An 18,606-nucleotide genomic window follows, 5' to 3' on the forward strand; every position below is an offset into this window, starting at 1 on the left:
GGCAGGAGAGGGCCGCGAGTCTCTGCTGAATACAACACACTGCAGCACAGGGAGACTCCAGGAGGGTAAAAGACGAAGGCTGCGGCAGCTGTGCACCACGCAGCCCCCGGACTTCTCAGGCAGAACGGCTCCCAAGCAGCCAGAGTGGGCGTCCGCGCTGCTCATCCAGGGGAGTCCAGCGACCTGGATCCCGGCGGAAGAGAGGGTCCAGTTATCCAGAGTCAAGCTCAGCCCAGATGGACCCCAACAGAGCTTAAAAGCAGGACTTCAAAGAATCACCCTGAACTGCAGATAATTTAACTGCCCCCAAAACAGAGCCTAACATCCTTTCAAGACCCCAAAACCCAAAGCACAATTCACAACATCCAGCACCCAAAAATCGCAACGTAGGTCAAGAGACAATGTAAACAGTAATCTAAAAAAACACATGCTGTAACTAGCAAACAAGATCATTAGACAGATGTTAATAAGTATATTCAAGTATTTAAGGGAAAACACAATCAGAACAAGGAGAGAAATATAAGGTATATAAAGAAAACAGAACTAGAGATGAAAATCCTAAAAACCTAAAATACAAATTTTCAGTGAATGAGATAACAGCCAGCTTATGCAGAAGAAAAGGTAAGTGCACCTGAAGTCACAGCAAGAGAGGTAATCAAAATGAGGAACAGAGCAAAGATTTCAAAAAAAAAAATCAGTGCCGGTTTTATGGTGCAGCAGGTTAAGCCACAGCCTCTGACTACTGGTCCCGGCTGTTCCACTTCCTATCCGGCTGCCTGCTAGTGCCGGGGAGGCAGCAGAAGATGGCCTAAGTGTTTGGGGCGCTACCATCCCTGAGGGAGACCCGGATGGAGTTCTAGGGTCCAGATTTGGGCCTGGCCCAGCCTCAGCCATTGCAGCCATTTGAACAGTGAGCCAGCAGATGGAAGATATCTCTCTCCATCTTCTCTCTGTAACTCTGCTTTTCAAATCAATCAATCAATCAATCAGGGATTAGGGAATTGTTGCTGAAGTAGTCCACGGAGTCTGTGGCCTATCAAGTGGCAACATACATAACTGGGGGCCAAGAAAAAGGGGCGAGGCAGAAAAAATATTTGAAGAAAATGTAGGTGAAAATTTTCAAGTTCAATGAAAACTACAAAGAGAGGTTCAACAATGACAAGTAAAGCACCCCAGGGTAAGTCATAATCAAATTGCTCAGAACTTGTGAAAAGAGAAAATCTTATAAGCAGCCAGAAAATCATTACCTACAATTCACAGAATTAAGAATGACTGCAGACTTCTACAACTATGCGAGTCAAAATGGAATAGTATCTTCAATAGGGCCTAAAAACCCTGTCAGCTGAAAATCCTATGTCCAGCAAAAATACCTTCCAAAACTGAAACAAAATAAACACTTTCAGGAAAAAATAAAAACTGTGCTGACTTATACCACAAGGAATGCTAAAAGAAGTTCTTCAAGCAGAAAGAAAACAATACCAGATGGAATCTGAATATAAATAAAAATGACATAATGGTAAATATTGCAGCATAGAAAATATATTTTAAATATTTTTAATTTCAAGAACAATTAGAGGCTGGCGCCGCGGCTCACTAGGCTAATCCTCCGCCTTGCGGCGCCGGCACACCAGGTTCTAGTCCCGGTCGGGGCGCCGGATTCTGTCCCGGTTGCCCCTCTTCCAGGCCAGCTCTCTGCTGTGGCCAGGGAGTGCAGTGGAGGATGGCCCAGGTGCTTGGGCCCTGCACCCCATGGGAGACCAGGATAAGCACCTGGCTCCTGGCTCCTGCCATCGGATCAGCGCGGTGCGCTGGCCGCAGCGCGCCGGCCGCGGCGGCCATTGGAGGGTGAACCAACGGCAAAGGAAGACCTTTCTCTCTGTCTCTCTCTCTCTCACTGTCCACTCTGCCTGTCAAAAAAAAAAAAAAAAAAAGAAAAAAAAGAAATAAACATTTAAAAAAAAAGAACAATTAGAATGTACTGGGGGGGTGTGACATATGCAGAAGCAAAATCTACGATGCTAATATATAATACATGAGAGACGAGGGACTGTTGTTAGGTTCTTCCATGGTAAGCCAACTGCTATAATATTGAAAGCAAGCTGTGATAAAGTTACATATTGTAAATCTTAGAACAGTCGGTTAGCAGGATAGAGACACACGTCTGGTTCAGCCATTGAGCCCCTGTCCGACTAGGGAATGCCTGGGCTCAATTCCCAGCTCTAGCTTCTGACTCCAGCTTCTTGCCATGCAGACCCTAGGAGGTAGCAGGTGACGACTCAAGGGCTTGGGCCCCAGCCACCCATGTAGGAGACCTGGGCAGAGCTCCTGGCTCTTAGCTTCAGCCTGGTCCAGCCCCACCGGTTCTGACCACCTGGGAAGTGAACCAGCAGATGGAAGATCAATCTCTCTCTCTGTTGCTCTGCCTTTCAAAAAAATAATAAACTTACAAAAAAATACATACTGTCCTGAATAAATATACACCCAATAACAGAATTTTAAAATATATGAAGTGGGGCCAGCACAGCAGGTTAATGCCTGAAGCGCCGGCATCCCATATGGGCGCCGGTTCAAGACCCGGCTGCTCCATTTCCAATCCAGCTCTCTGCTATGGCCTGGGAAAGCAGTAGAAGATGGCCCAAGTCCTTCGACCCCTGCACCCATGTGGGAGACCTGGAAGAAGCTCCTGGCTCCTGGCTCGAATCAGCGCAGCTCCAGCCATTGCTGCCAATTTGGGGAAGTGAATCATTGGATGGAAGACCTCTCTCTCTCTCTCTCTCTCTCTCTCTCTCTCTCTGCCTCTCCTCTCTCTGTGTAACTCTGACTTTCAAATAAATAAATCTATAAAAAAAGAAAATATGAAGTAAACCAAGAAAAGAAATCCAAAGTTGCCAGTAGAGATTTTAACGTTCCTTTGTCCTTAACCAAAAAGTCAATTAGGACATAGAGGACCTGAGTAACTACCAACAAATATGATCCGATGACATTTACAGAATGCCCCACCAGTAACAGAACATACATTATCTACAAGTACATAAGCAAAAGTCACCAAGACAGACCATAGAACAAATCTCAAATTTGAAAATATACACACATCAGGTTCTCTGATCACAATGGGATTAAACTAGATATCAATAAAAATCTGGGGGCCGGCGCCACGGCTCACTAGGCTAATCCTCCACCTTGCGGCGCCGGCACACCAGGTTCTAGTCCCGGTCGGGGCGCCGGATTCTGTCCCGCTTGCCCTTCTTCCAGGCCAGCTCTCTGCTGTGGCCAGGGAGTGCAGTGGAGGATGGCCCAAATCCTTGGGCCCTGCACCCCATGGGAGACCAGGAGAAGTACCTGGCTCCTGGCTTCAGATCGGCGCAGCACGCCAGCCGTAGTGGCCGTTTGGGGGGCGAACCAATGGAAAAAGAAAGACCTTTCTCTCTCTCTCTCTCTAAAAAAATAAAAGAAAATAAAAATAAAAAAAAAAAAGAAAATGAAACAGACTTCTAAACAACCACACTGGTCAACTCAGAAAATATTCTGAGCTGAGTAAAAATGAAAACACAACACATCTAAGTTTGTGGAACAGAATTAAAGCCGTGCCTGGAGGAAAAGTTAAAATACTGACTTTAGAGAGGAAGCTAGAAAAAGAAGAGGAAATGAAACTCAAGATTCAACTTATTTTACAAATAAGTAAAATTAAATTTTTATTTTAACGAACATTAAGATTAACTTCTAGCTAGTCAATAAAAAAGACTTTTTTAAGGATTTATTTATTTAAAAGTCAGAGTTACAGAGAAAGAGGAAGAGAGAAAGACAGAGAGATCCGCTGATTCACTCCCCAAATGGCTGCGATGGCCAGAGCTGAGCCAGGCCAAAGCCAGGCATCAAGGGCCTCCTCCAGATCGCCCACGTGGGTGCAGGGCCATCTTCCACTGCTTTCCCAGGCGCATTAGCAGGGAGCCGGATTGGAAATGAGCAGCCGGGACTCAAACTCATATGGGATGCTGGCGTCATGGGCAGCAGCTTCAACTGCTATACCACAATGCCGGTCCCCAAAACTAACTTTTAATATCAAGGACAAATAAGAGGAAATCACCGCATATTGTATACATCTTTAAAAGATAATACTTTGGGGGCTGGTGCTGTGGCATAGTGGGCAAAGCCGCTGCCTGCAGTGTCGGCATCCCATATGGGCACCAGTTCGAGATGCGGCTGCTCCACTTCTGATCCAACTCACCGCCTGAGAGACCCCAAAGAAGCTCCTGGCTCCTGGCTTCAGACTGGCCCAGCTCTGCCCATTGTGGCCATTTGGGAAGGGAACAAGCAAATGGGAGATATCTCTCTTTCTCTCTATCTCTCTGCCTCTGCCTCTCTGTAATTCCACCTTTCAAATAATTAAATAAATCTTTTTTAAAAAAAAAGAAGATAATGCTTTAACATTTTACAAAAAACTTTTTTTTTTTTTTTTGACAGGCAGAGTGGACAGTGAGAGAGAGAGACAGAGAGAAAGGTCTTCCTTTTTGCCGTTGGTTCACCCTCCAATGGCCGCCGCGGCCGGCGCACCACGGCCGGCGCACCGCGCTGATCCGATGGCAGGAGCCAGGTGCTTATCCTGGTCTCCCATGGGGTGCAGGGCCCAAGTACTTGGGCCATCCTCCACTGCACTCCCTGGCCACAGCAGAGAGCTGGCCTGGAAGAGGGGCAACCGGGACAGAATCCGGCGCCCCAACCAGACTAGAATCCGGTGTGCTGGCGCCGCAAGGGGGAGGATTAGCATAGTGAGCCACAGCACCGGCCACAAAAACTTTTAAAACACGAACTGGACAACTTAAATGATATGAACAAACTCCTTGACACAACATACCAAAACTGATCTTGGAAAAACCAAAAAGGTTTCATAGCTTTTTATTTTTGTTTTTAAAGATCTGTTTTATTTACATGAAAGGCAGAGTTAATGGAGAGAGAGACAGAGAGCGATCTTCCATCCACTGGTTCACTTCTCAAATGGACACAATAGCCAGGGCTGGGCCAGGTCAAAGCAAGGAGCCTAGAACTCTATCCAGGACTCCCACGTGGATGGCAGGGGCCAAGTACTTGGGCCATGCTCCACCTCTTTCACAGGCGCATTAAGCAGGAAGCTAGATTGGAAGTGGAGCAGCCAGGACTCTGCTCCAGGACTCAAAGCTGGCATCAAAGAGGGTGACGTGGCCCATTGTGGCACTATGTCAATCCCTATATTTATTTTTTAAACTAAATACGTAAGAAAAAGACAGAGAGATGAAGTTCATAATTAACTTAAAAAGAAAACTGGTGAAATCTAACAAACATTGGGGCCGGCACCATGGTGCACTGGGTTAATCCTCTGCCTGCGGTGCCAGCATCCCATGTGGGCACCAGTTCTGGTCCTGGTTGCCCCTCTTCCAGTCTAGTTCTCTGGTGTGGCCGGGGAGGGCAGTGGAGGATGGCCCCGGCGCTTGGGCCCCTGTGCCCACGTGGGAGACCAGGAGGAGGCACCTGGCTCCTGGCTTCGGATCAGTGCAGCGCCGGCCGTAGCAGCCATTTGGAGAGTGAAGTGACAGAGGGAAGATCTTTGTCTCTGTCTCTGTCTGTAATTCTATCTGTCTAATAAATAAATAAAAATCTTTCTTTTTTTGACAGGCAGAGTGGACAGTGAGAGAGACAGAGACAGAGAGAAAAGTCTTCCTTTTTCCGTTGGTTCACCACCCAATGGCTGCTGTGGCCAACGCGCCGCGCCGATCCGAAGCCAGGAGCCAGGTGCTTCTCCTGGTCTCCCATGCGGGTGCAGGGCCCAAGCACTTGGGCCATCCTCCACTGCACTCCTGGGCCATAGCAGAGAGCTGGCCTGGAAGAGGGGCAACCGGGACAGTATCCGGCGCCCCGACCGGGACTAGAACCCGGTGTGCTGGCGCTGCAGGAGGAGGATTAGCCTAGTGAGCCGCAGCGCCAGCCAAAACTCTTTAAAAAAAAAATCGGGCCGGCGCCGCGGCTCACTAGGCTAATCCTCCGCCTTGCAGTGCCGGCACACCGGGTTCTAGTCCCGGTCGGGGCTCCGGATTCTGTCCCGGTTGCCCCTCTTCCAGGCCAGCTCTCTGCTGTGGCCAGGGAGTGCAGTGGAGGATGGCCCAGGTGCTTGGGCCCTGCACCCCATGGGAGACCAGGATTAGTACCCGGCTCCTGCCATCGGATCAGCGTGGTGCGCCGGCCACGGCGGCCATTGGAGAGTGAACCAAAGGCAAAAGGAAGACCTTTCTCTCTGTCTCTCTCTCTCACTGTCTACTCTGCCTGTCAAAAAAAAAAAAAATCTATGAAACATTTAACAAATAATGCCCGGCCAGCACTGTGGCGTAGTGGGTAAAGCCACCGCCTGCAGTGCCAGCATCCCACATGGGCACCAGTTCAAGACCCGGCTGCTCCACTTCCGATGCAGCTCTTTGCTATGGCCTGGGAAAGCAGTAGAAGATGGCCCAAGTCCTTGGGCCCCTGTACCCGCATGGGAAGACTGGGAGGAAGCTCCTGGCTCCTGGCTTCAGATCGGCGCAGCTCCAGCCATTGCGACCAACTAGGGAGTGAACCAGCGGATGAAAGCCCTCTCTCTCTTTTCTGCCTCTCCTCTCTCTGTGTAACTCTTTCAAATAAATAAATAAATCTTAAAAAAATAAAAAAGAAATAGTGCCAATCCTACACAAACTATTTCAGAAAGGTAAAGTTTCCCAACTCATTCTGTGAGGCCAGGATTATTTTTTTTTTTTTTAGAGAGAGAGATTTATTTTATTTATTTGAAAGACAGAGTTACAGAGAGAGACAGAGAGAGAGGTCTTCCATCTGCTGGTTCACTCCCCAGATGGCCGTAAGGGCCGGAGCTGTGCATATCCAAAGCCAGGAGCCAGGAGTTTCTTCCAGGTCTCCCACGTGGGTGCAAGAGCCCAAGGACTTGGGCCATCCTCCAGTGCTATCCCAGGCCACAGCAGAGAGCCAGATGGGAAGAGGAGCAGCTGGGACTGGAACCGGCGCCCATGTGGGATGCCGGCGCTTCAGGCCAGGGTTTAACCCGCTGCACCACAGCACCAGCCTCGCCAGGATTACCTTGATACCAAAACCAAAGATTTCACACACATAGTCAAAAGAAAACTACAGCTCAATATCCCTTGCGAATATAAAGGTTAAAAATTCTTAACAAAATCCTGGCAAAATCCAGCAATATATTAAAAAGGTAATACAAGTGGAATTTATCCAATGAACCAAGATCGTTTCAGCATTTGAAAAAGCAATCAACATAATCACCGCATTAACAGAATCAAGGAGGGGAGGAAAGGTGTCAGCTCCAAAAACACCAAAAGGCACCAAACAACATTCAAAAGCATGTATGACTTATTAAAAAAAAAAAAAAAACACTGAGTCAAGTTTCTTAATAAAGAATCCTACAGACAGCCTATGGAGAGCCTACAGATAGCCTACAGACAGCCTATGGACAACCTACGGACAAGCCTATGGACAGCCTACGGACAAGCCCACGGACAGCCTACGGACAAGCCCATAGACAGCCTATAGACAGCCTACAGGCAGCTTACAGACAGTCTACAGACAGCCTACAGGCAGCTTACAGACAGCCTATGGGCAGCCTACGACAGCCTACCGACAGCGTTTGGCCCATCTCAGAAGTGCCCGCGTTGCACGCCTGCCCAGCGACCTGCTGACGCACAAGCTGGCAGGCAGCAGTGCTGACTCCGGCTGGGCCTCAGCCCATGCAGGAGACCCAGACTGAGGAACCAGCGCTGGGCTTCTCGCTGGTCCAGCCTAGCCCCAGCCCAGGCCTCTGTGGGCACATGGGGACTGAACCAACAGACAGGAGCACTCTCGCTCTCTTCCTCCCTCTCCAACCCTTAAATAAATATTATAGGATTAAATCAAAATAAAGGGTACCTACAAGAAGCCTACTGCCAGCATCATACCTAAGTGTGGAAGACTAAAGGTGTTTTCCCCGAAATCACGAAGTAAGGTAGGAGTGTCTACTCTCACCCTTCCAACACTACACCCAAAGTCCCAGACAGTGCAACAGAACAAATCGGAAGGCAAAGCTGTCTTTATTTGCCAATGATACAATCATCTACAGAAAAAACTCCAAAAAAAAAAAAAAAAAAAAAAAAAACTACTACTTGGAGTGGGCATTTGGCTCAGAAGTTAACAAATACTTGGAACGCCCTGGGCTGGCGTCCCTGCCCCACTTCCAATCCAGCTCCCTCCTAACACACACCGGGGAAGCAGCCACTGGTGGCTCAAGTGTCCGGGCCTCCATCACCCGTGCTGAGTTCTGGAATCCTGACTTCGGCCTGGCCCCACCTCCACTCTTGTGGACATCTGGGGAGTGAGCCAGCAGAGGGGAGAGGAGATCTCTGTTCTCTGTTCCTTTCTCTTTCTCTCTCGGCCTTCTAAGCAAGTAAATAAAAATTTTTTAAAGTCAAAATCAAAAAAGTCTTCCAGAATTTAAACTGAGTTTAACAAGGAGGCAGATACACAAGAGATACACAAAACTCAATTTTCTTTTTTTTTTTTTTTTTTTTTTTGACAGGCAGAGTGGACAGTGAGAGAGAGAGAGACAGAGAGAAAGGTCTTCCTTTTCCGTTGGTTCACCCTCCAATAGCCACCGCAGCTGGCACGCTGCGGCCGGCGCACCGCGCTGATCCGAAGCCAGGAGCCAGGTGCCTCTCCTAGTCTCCCATGTGGGTGCAGGGCCCAAGCCCTTGGGCCATCCTCCACTGCCCTCCCTGGCCACAGCAGAGAGCTGGCCTGGAAGAGGAGCGACCGGGACTAGAACCTGGTGCGCCAGCACCACAGGCGGAGGATTAGCCTAGTGAGCCACAGTGCCAGCTAAAACTCAATTTTATTTCTATATATTAGCATCCAATAAGTATAAATAAAATTAAAAAATAAAATATAAAAATACAAATAATTACCAAATTTGAAATATTTAGAGAAATTTAACAGAATATGTCCATGACCCATACATTTAAAACTACAAAAATACTTCTAAGAAAAATCAAAGCAGACCTAAGTAAATGTAGACATACAGCACAGTATTGGATTGAAAGATCAATATTAGGAGTCTATTCTGCCCCAAATTGATCCATAGCTCCCACACATCCCAATAAAAATCCCAGCAAGCTTTTTGGTAAGAATTGATAAAGTGATTCTAAAATTCAAATGATGACACAAAGGACCAAAGCCTGAAACAATTTAAAGATAAAATTAGAAACCTTTCTACTAGTTGATTTCAAGACTTACCATCAAGCTGCAGCAACAGTGGGATATTTACATTAGGCCAGATACAGACAAACGAAGCAGAGGACAGAAGGTAACTCACGTACCCACAATTTGATTTTTCACAAGGGAAACAGGACAATTCTAAGGAGAAAGGGCCATTTTTTCCAACCCAAAATGCCGGAACTGATATCCAAATAGGGAAATAACCTCAACATGATACATACAGGAAAAGATGTTCAACGTGATGCGTCATCACAGACGTCAAATTAAAACCACATGAAATATCACTACGCACTCATTAGAGTGGCCCAATCAAGGGCACACACGGGGCGGGCCACGAGGAGTCTCACACACCACTAGTGGGAAGGAAAGCCAGTACAACTTCGCAAAACACTCCGTTTCTCATCCCGTTAAATACACACCCTGTGCCCAGTCGTTCCACCCACAGGCATTCGCCTAGCAAAGTGACAACCACGCCGCACCAACACCTACGCGCGAGCATTCACAGCAGCCCCCAACCAGAACCGAGCCTGCGGGGCGGACTCGAAGCTGAGCTCCGTGGTCCACTCTCCAGCATTCATACCTCATGCTGCCTCCTTCCAAGAAGGGAGGCTGAGACCTGTGAGCTGCTTCTGGTTAAGAGAGTACAGCAAGGCGACGGGGTGCATGTCACTGTACTAATGTGTATGACACATGACAGTAACGTCCATCTTGGTACAAGACTCTGGCTGGATTTGTCAGGAAGACCATGTGGCAAGAAACAGAGTGGTCTCTGGCTGACAGTCAGTGACACACTGAGACCCCCAGTTCATAAGGAATTGTATGCTCACAACGACCACGTGAGCTGGGAGGCAGAGCCCACCTCAGCAAAGCCCTGGATGGGACCACAGCCTGACAGTCACCTTGATTGTAGCCTGGTGAGGCTCAGCTTAGCTCCTGACTCACAAAACCTGTGAGATAACAAAGAGGGGCCAGGATACTGAGTTTGTGGTGATGCTGTCACACAGCAACCAAAAACTAATACAATCCAAATGTCCAATTGGTGAAGAGATGGACAAACTAGGCTAGAGCCACCCAACAGGATTCTACTCCGCAATAACAAGTGACAAAGTAGGAATACACAATGCTCATTAATTTCACACTTTTCTGAGCAAAAGAAGAAACACATAAAAGAATGTTTACATTTGGGCCAGCACTGTGGCACGGCAAGTTAAACTGCCACCTGCAGTACCAGCATCCCACGTGAGCACTATTTCAACTCCGGGCTGCTCCACTTCTAATCCAGCTCCCTGCTAACGTGCCTGGGAAAGCAGGGGGAGACGGCCCAAGTGCTTAGGCTCCTGCCACCCATGTGGAAGACTAGGATGGAGTTCCAAGCTCCTGGCTTTGGCCTGGCCCAGACCTGGCCGTTGCAGCCATTTCAGGAGTGAACCAGCAGATGGACAATCTCTCCTTCTCTCTGTAATTATGACTTTCAAATAAATAAATGTTTTGAAAAAGAAAGAAAAAAATGTATACATTATAAATTCAGTCCTATGAGATTTTTTTTTTTTTTTTTTTTTTTGACAGGCAGAGTGGACAGTGAGAGAGAGAGAGACAGAGAGAAAGGTCTTCCCTTGCCATTGGTTCACCCTCCAATGGCCGCCGCGGCCGGTGCGCTGCGGCCGGCGCACCGCGCTGATCCGAGGCCAGGAGCCAGGTACTTCTCCTGGTCTCCCATGGGGTGCAGAGCCCAAGCACTTGGGCCACCCTCCACTGCACTCCCGGGCCACAGCAGAGAGCTGGCCTGGAAGAGGGGCAACCGGGACAGAATCCAGCGCCCCGACCGGGACTAGAACCCGGTGTGCCGGCACCGCAAGGTGGATTAGCCTAGTGAGCCGCGGCGCCAGCCAGTCCTATGAGATTCTAAAGAAAACAAATATAATCTACAGTCACAGAGAGCCACTCTGACTCCCGCAGCCCCTAACAGAAGAGAATCAACGGCAAGGAGCCCAAGGGGATACAGAAGGAGAAAAGGGCTGTTTGGTCTCGGCAGTGCTGGCGATGACCCAGGCTGGCCAGAACTCATTAAACTGACCACAGCACACCTACTGGCATGCCACAGCAAAGTTCAGGCCAGAGGACCTTGCCACCCAAGAAGATATTAAATCTAAAGTATTAAAAATACTAGCAAAGCCGCAGAGAAAGTAACCAGAATAGAAAGTTACCTTTGTGAAGGAGAAATCCAAGACACCACTTCAACCAAGCATTCGAATCCATTATGGTCAACAATGGGACAAACTGGCACCACATGCCTGCTGACCACTGAGGATACACTGTCACTTATATAATATTCTCATTAAAAATGAAAGGTGGGGCGGGTGCTGTGGCATAGCAGGTAAAGCCACCACCTGCAGTGCCAGCATCCCACAAGGGCACCGGTTCAAGTCCCAGCTGCTCCACTTCCAATCCAGCTCTCTGCTATGGCCTGGGAAAGCAGTAGAAGATGACCCAAGTCCTTGGGCACCTGCACCTGTATGGGAGACCTGGAAGAAGCTCCTGGCTCCTGGCTTCGGATCACAGCCAATTATAGAGTGAACCAGCGGATGGAAGACCTCTCTGTCTCTCTCTCTCTGCCTCTCCTTCTTTCTCTGTAACTCTGACTTTCAAATAAATAAATAAAGGCAAGGGGCTGGTGCTGTGATATAGCAGGTAAAGCCGCCTGCAATGCTGCCATCCCATATGGGTGCCAGTTCGAGTCCCAGCTGCTCCACTTCCGATCCAGCTCTCTGCTACGGCCTGGGAAAGCAGAAGAAGGTCCAAGTCCTTGGGCCCCTGCACCCATGTGGAAGACCCGGAAGAAGCTCCTGGCTCCTGATTGGCCCAGGTCCCATCACTGGCAGCCATATGGGGGGGAGTAGACCAACAGATGGAAGACCTCCCTCCCTCCCTCTCTCTGCATCTCTGTTACTCTTTCAAATAAATAAATAAATCTAAAAAAAAAAAAAAAAAAAAGAAAGGCAAAGCAACCGAGAGAGAGGGCGCGCTTTTCCATCTGCTGGCTCACTCCCCAGCTGCCTGCAACAGCCAGGGCTGGCCACACAGAAGCCAGGACTCAGGAGCTCCATCTGGGCTGCCACGTGGATGGCAGGAACTCAAGGACTTGAGCCATCATCTGCTGCCTTCCAGGCGATCAGCAGGAAGCTGGATCAGAAGTGGAACAGCTGAGACTTGAACCAGCACCCAGATGTTGGAAGCCAGGCAAAACAGGCCGCAGCCTAATCAATGGACTTCCTAACCTGCATCCGGAGCCACGGTGCGGTAAACTGAGTCTTACCCAGCACGCACGGTGCACCAGGAGCTCCTCACACCGTGACTTCAGCCGACCCTCACTGCACACCTCAGGGCAGCCACAGCTGCTTATTCTCAGCGGCGACTCAGCTGCTGGAAGCTGGTGTGCCAAGCCCCGCACCCTCACTGCGGAGCTGCAGGCCAACCGAACCGTGGGGACACACGCCCGCCCTGCTGTCCTCCATGGCTCTCCTTCCTTCCCTGGCCCTGGAAACAAAATGCACTGCACCCAAAGAACTCCAACAGATCTGAGGTCTATGTTCTGCCATCATCTTCAATACGCAGTAACTGTGAAGCAATCAGATAGAACCAGGCCTCTGCTCTACAGTGGCAACAGAAAAACCAGCGGAAAATAAACAAATTATGGGTCGGGGCCAGTGCTATGGCGTAGCAGCTGGTGCCAGCATTCCAAATTGGCACCAGTTCAAGTCCCGGCTGCTCCACTTCCCATCCAGCTCTCTGCTATGGCCTGGGAAGAGCAGCAGAGGACGGCCCAAGTGTTTCAGCTCCTGCACCCATGTGGGAGACCTGGATAAAGTTTCTGGCTCCTGGTTTTTGGCCTGGCTCAACCCTGGCTGTTGTGGCCATATGGGGAGTAAGCCAGAAAATGGAAGATCTCTCTGTGTGTCTTTCTGTCTCTGCCTCGCTCTGTAACTCTGACTTCCAAATAAACAAAATCTTAAAAACAAAGACACTGCTTAAGGCACCCATATTCCTATCACAGTGCCTGGGTTCCAGCCCCAGATCTGCTGATGCTAGTGCAGGTGGCAACTGACAGCTCCAGGCCTGGGTTCTAGCCAACCACACGGAGACCTGGCTCCTGGCTTCAACATGGCCCAATTCCGGCTGTTGCAGGCATTTGGGGAGTGAACCAGCAGAAGGGAATCTCTAGTTCTGTCTCTGAAATAAATAAAATGAAATAAACGTTTTAAAAAAAGAATCACTGTAATTTTTTTAAAAGACTATAGTTTACCATTACAAAAAGGTTTACCCCTGAAATCCTAAAGTCACAAAGGACAGCCAGCATAAACACCAGCATTTGAGGTGTTCCTTTAAATTATTTTTTTAAAAGATTTATTTTATTTATTTGCAAGACAGATTTACAGAAAGAGGTAGAAAGACAGACAGGTCCTTCATCCACTGGTTGATTCCCCAAACAGCCGCAACAGCCAGAGATGAGCTGATCCGAAGCCAGGAGCCAGGAGCTTCTTCCAGGTCTCCCATACAGGTGCAGGGGCCCAAGGACTTGGGCCATCCTCTGCTGCCTTCCCGGGCGCATGAGCAGGGAGCTGGATTGGAAGAGGAGCAGCTGGGACTTAAACCGGCGTCCATATGGGATGCTGGCACTGTAGGCCAGGGCTTTAACCCACTGCACCACAGTGTCAGCCCATCCTTTAAAATTTAAATTACTTCAGATCAAATAAAAGAACAATTTAACCAGCCTACTTGACTAGACTAGTGGTTAACATATTAAAATATCATGTGCTAGGGGCTGGCATTGTAGCACAGCAGGTCCAGGTGATGCCAGCATCCCGTATTAAAGTGACAGTTTGGGTCCCAGCCACTGCACTTCAGATGCACCTTGGATCGACTTCCTGCTAACATACCTAGAAAGGCAGTGGACGGCCTGGGTACTTGGGCCCCTGCCACCTGGATCGAGACCTGGGACACACAGATCGTGTTTCCAGCTCCTGGCTTCTGCCTGGCCCGATCTGGCTGCTGTGGCCATTTACAGTTTCAAACAAGGGACTAAAAGATCTTCCTTTCTCCTTCTCTGTTGCCCTGCCTTTCAAGTCATTTTTTTAAAAAATCATACCCTGAGAGATGTTGTAATAGAACTTATGGAGGAGCGGCATTGTGGTGCAGCAGGTAAAGCCGCCATCTGGGATGCCCGCAGCCCATATGGGTGCCAGTCCATGTCCCAGCTGCTCCACTTCCAATCCAGCTCCCTGCCAAAGGCCTAGGAAAGCAGCAGAAGATGGCCCAAGCACTGGGCCCTTGCACCCACGTGGGAGATGCAGACGAAGCTCCTGGCTCCTATCTTCAGCCTGGCCTGGCCATTGTGGCCACTTGGGGAGGAAACCAGCCATTGGAAGATCTCTTGTCTCCCTTTCTCCATCCCTCCCTCCCTCTCTCTCTCCAACTCTGACTTTCAAATAAATAATCTTAAAAAAAAAAGGGGGTGGGGGGCGGCACTGTGGCGCAGCAGGTTAACACCCTGGCCTGAAGCGCCGGCATCCCATATGGGTGCCAGTTTGAGACCCGGCTGCTCTACTTCCTGTCCAGCTCTCTGCTGTGGCCTGGGAAAGCAGTAGAGGATGGCCCAAGTCCTTGGGCCCCTGCACCCACATGGGAGACCCGGAGCAAGCTCCTGGCTTCAGATCAGTGCAGCTCCGGCTGTTATGGACAACTGGGAAGTGAACCAGAGGGTGGAAGACCTCTCTGCCTCTCCTCTCTCTGTGCAACTCTTTCAAGTAAAATAAATAGATCTTAGAAAGAAAGACAGAAAAAAAGAAAAAAAGAAAGAAAGAAAGAAAGAAAGAAAGAAAGAAAGACAGACCGAACGAACTTGTGGAAAGGTTTAGGTCCATTTGTTTTGTGAGGGCAAATCTAGAGTTTATTAGGTGGAATAACAGTAACAGACACCATACTTTGTCTGGCATGGTTCTAAGCACTGTTACATACATCAGTTGATTTAATCCTCAGAGCAACCCTACGAGACAGGCTCTAGGACTGTTCTATTCTACGAATGCAGAAACTAAGGCCAAAAACTCCCATCTCCAAGTTCACACAGCTAAGCAGTGGGGTAGGGCTCCAAGCAGAGGCGCTGGCCTCAGAGCCTACACTTGCAACCCCTGACCCTGCCTCTCAACCGAAGAGTCCTTCTCTCGCTCACTCTTAACCTCTAATCTTCTGAGACTGAGACTGTCGCCACATGGGCAACTCTCAAAGTTCCAGTGAGACACACAGCACGGGCTCAGCCCGGCTGGCCCACACCACGGAGCTCCTGAGACATAACCAACTCTGGGGCAAAGACTCCATCTCACACGCCTGGACTGCAGAAATGGGCTGATCAGGACACAAACGACACGCAGCTGCAGAACAGCTCCGGCCACTTCGGCTGGACGGCGACCAACTCTGGTGTGAGGAGCCCAGTCTTTGCGGCTCCCGGCTGGACAGTGACAGACACTGGCATGCGGAGCCCAGTCTTTGCGGCTCCCGGCTGGACGGCGACCGACGCTGGTGTGAAGAGTTCGGTTTCTCCCGGGGCCATCAGCAATTCTGATGCAACCCCGGCTCCACCAGCTTGAGAAAGGAGGGCAAAGGCCGGACAGGGCTGAGAACCGGAGAGTCGGCCATGCCCCACAGGGGCTGCAGATCCGTTTCCAGCCGTTCAGAGAGGGCACTTTCCAGAACCCAGAGGAATCCCTGGGTACAACAGCGGAGCCAAGCGACGGGATTTTCAGTGCCCTTCCCAGCACTGACTCATTTTATGTCCTAAAAGACCAAGGGATGAGGCCGAGGTCGTCACAACACAGAACACTGGGAGGAGCCCCAGGCCGGGAGAAGCCTCAGTATTTCGGGGGGTGGGGGGGGAGGCTGTGGCACAGCGGGTTAAAGCCCTGGCCTGCAGCACCAGCCTCCCATATGGGTGCTGGTTCTCGTCCCAGCTGCTCCACTTCCAATCCAGCTCCCTGCTGATGTGCCTGGGAAAACGGCTGAGGATGGCCCAGGTCCTTGGGCCCCTGCCCCCACGTGGAGACCCAGAAGAAGCTCCTGGCTCTGCCCCGGCTCCAGGCCCTGCGGCCACTTGGGGAGTGAATCAGCAGATGGCATACCTCCCCCTCCCCCTCCCCCTCCCCCTCCCCCTCCCCCTCCCTCTACCTCCACCTCCCCCTCCACCTCTCCCTCCACCTCCACCTCCACCTCCGCCTCTACCTCCCTCTGCCTCCACCTCTCCCTCCGCCTCCACCTCCACCTCCCCCTCCACCTCTGCCTCCCCCTCCCCCTCTGCCTCTACCTCCCTCTGCCTCTACCTCTCCCTCTCTCTCTTCCCCTCTGCCTCTACCTCTACCTCTGCCTCTACCTCTACCTCTCCCTCTCTCTCTTCCCCTCTGCCTCTCCCTCTCCCTCTCCCTCTACCTCTCTCTCTTCCCCTCTGCCTCTACCTCTCTACCTCTACCTGTCAAGTAAATAAGATAAATCTTTAAAAGAGAGAGAGGAAGGCAGACACTCCCCAAACTCCAGCGCTTTGGACAGTGAGAAGGCAAGAGTCAGTCCGAGAAATTCCCCTAATCTCAGGACAGGGCCACCTGCCTGCTGAGTCCTCACGGCGCCGGGGACGCCATCTGGGGACCTCAGCACCGCCTTTACGCAGCTCCTGCACAGACTCACCCCGGAGAGAGAGGGCTGCGAAGCCCTAAGTCCAGGTCTGCTGCCCAGGGAGGAAGCGAAGACTCGGAAAGTGCTGCAGTGCGAGCGGGGACAGGGGGGGGAGGCCCAGGTGGGACCAGTTTCTTCCTCATCGGTCTACTCCTCAGACAGACATCCACGGCCACTCCGCGAAGTTCACGGGACGGGTGCGCTACTGAATTCCATCTTCCGCGGACTCCGGGACCCGGGGCAGTCACGCACACGCGCGGGTTCAAACCCACGCGCGATGGAGCGCAGTTAGCTCCGCGCAGACCTCAGTCCTGACAAAGTCGTGCGCGGAGGGTGCACAAGCACTAAGGGCGATAATGACCGAGATCTGACCCCGGGGTGCCAGGCTGCGTCCGCCCGCTTCTCCCACCTCGGGCCCGGACGCCCCCTCGAGGCTGTGCCCTCCCCACTTCGCGGCGGCAGGTGCACGGCGCCCACGCGGCTCCAAGGCCAGGGGGCAGCCCTCGGCCAAGAAGCCCAAACGCACGCCGGCTGGGACGGCTCCTCCGCGGAGGTCCGGCGGCGTGCGTCGCTCGCGGACGCCGGCGAGGGTCCGACCCTGCAACTAGGAGAGGGACTCGAAGAGGGGCCGCCCCGGAGGCTGAGGCCGTGGGAGAGCGGGACCCCTGCCCCTCGCGGGTTGGGGGACAGCCCGAGCGACCGAACACCCCCCCGCACGCCCTCGCCTCCCGCAGGGCCCCCTCCGCAGCTCGAGGCGGGGGCTGCCCGAGCGGCCCGCCTCCCGCCCGCCACGCATGAACTGGACTGGAGGAACCTGCGAGTGGGAAGCGAGAGCCCGCAGGCGCGCCCGAGCCCCCCAGGCTGCGGCTCCGGACGGTGGTCACTGAGGGGTCGCCGGGGGAGGGGCCGGGCGGGCAGGGCTGGCGGAGGGGCGGGGCTCGCAGGGGGACGCGAAGTCGGGGACGCCGGCTTCGGGGACTCCGGGGGCCCCAGCTGGCTCCCGGCCGCGCCCCGAACGCCCTCTGCAGCCGCGGTCCCCGCCGCCACGGCGAGGGAGTCTCGCTCCCCTTACCTGGCCCGGCTGCTCTGTCTGCTCCGAGGACGCCATCTTTCCGAGGCCTGACTAATCTATCGCCGAGGGGCAAGGTTTCTCCCAAGCACCCTCGCTCCCGCCCAGACTAAAGTAGCCGGAGCCGAGCCTGTCGATGGGGGCCGATTCAAAGTCTGGGTCCTCTTCGTATCGCTGCGTGTGCATTGTTGAATTAAATCGCTACCCGTCCCCACGCGGTGCCAGGATACAATGGGGGACTCGGGACGTATTTAAGAAAGGTGAAAATTAACTTTAAGCGTTCAGTTCAGTACAACTCACTGGCTACTGTTCACCAGAACTTTGGTGGACGCTAGAAATAAAACGGTCCGAGTCCCAACCCCCGCTCCCCAGTCCAGGCCAAACAAGCACCCAGCCTGATACAAGTGCGCCCTGCCCGGTCACAGGGGCACCCGCCCTGGTACAGGTGCGCCCACCCTGCTCACAGGGGCACCCACCATGGTCACAGGTGCACCCACCCAGGTCACGGGGGCACTCACCCTGGTCACAGGGGCACCCACCATGGTCACGGGGGCAAC

At 51.7% G+C, this 18,606-nt stretch overlaps 1 protein-coding gene across 5 annotated transcripts in view; it reads right to left on the minus strand.

Annotated features, from left to right (window-relative positions):
• The window catches only part of PEX14 (peroxisomal biogenesis factor 14), a 153,538-nt gene extending 135,337 nt beyond the window's left edge, over positions 1 to 18,201 (minus strand). For 2 of the 5 annotated variants that reach the window (XM_070079319.2, XM_070079318.2), the window contains exon 1: positions 18,053 to 18,201. In XM_070079319.2, coding sequence (XP_069935420.1) covers positions 18,053 to 18,088 — 36 coding nt within the window. In that variant the 5' untranslated portion in view covers positions 18,089 to 18,201. The remainder of the gene's footprint in view (positions 1 to 18,052) is intronic. The other 3 variants (XM_051856878.2, XM_008265932.4, XM_089301485.1) reach the window with 2 other exon arrangements.
• Positions 18,202 to 18,606: the final 405 nt, after the last annotated feature.

The sequence above is a fragment of the Oryctolagus cuniculus genome, chromosome 7, assembly GCF_051225735.1.
Source record: "Oryctolagus cuniculus isolate XC-2025 breed Fujian yellow rabbit chromosome 7, ASM5122573v1, whole genome shotgun sequence".
NCBI classification, from domain to species: domain Eukaryota; kingdom Metazoa; phylum Chordata; class Mammalia; order Lagomorpha; family Leporidae; genus Oryctolagus; species Oryctolagus cuniculus.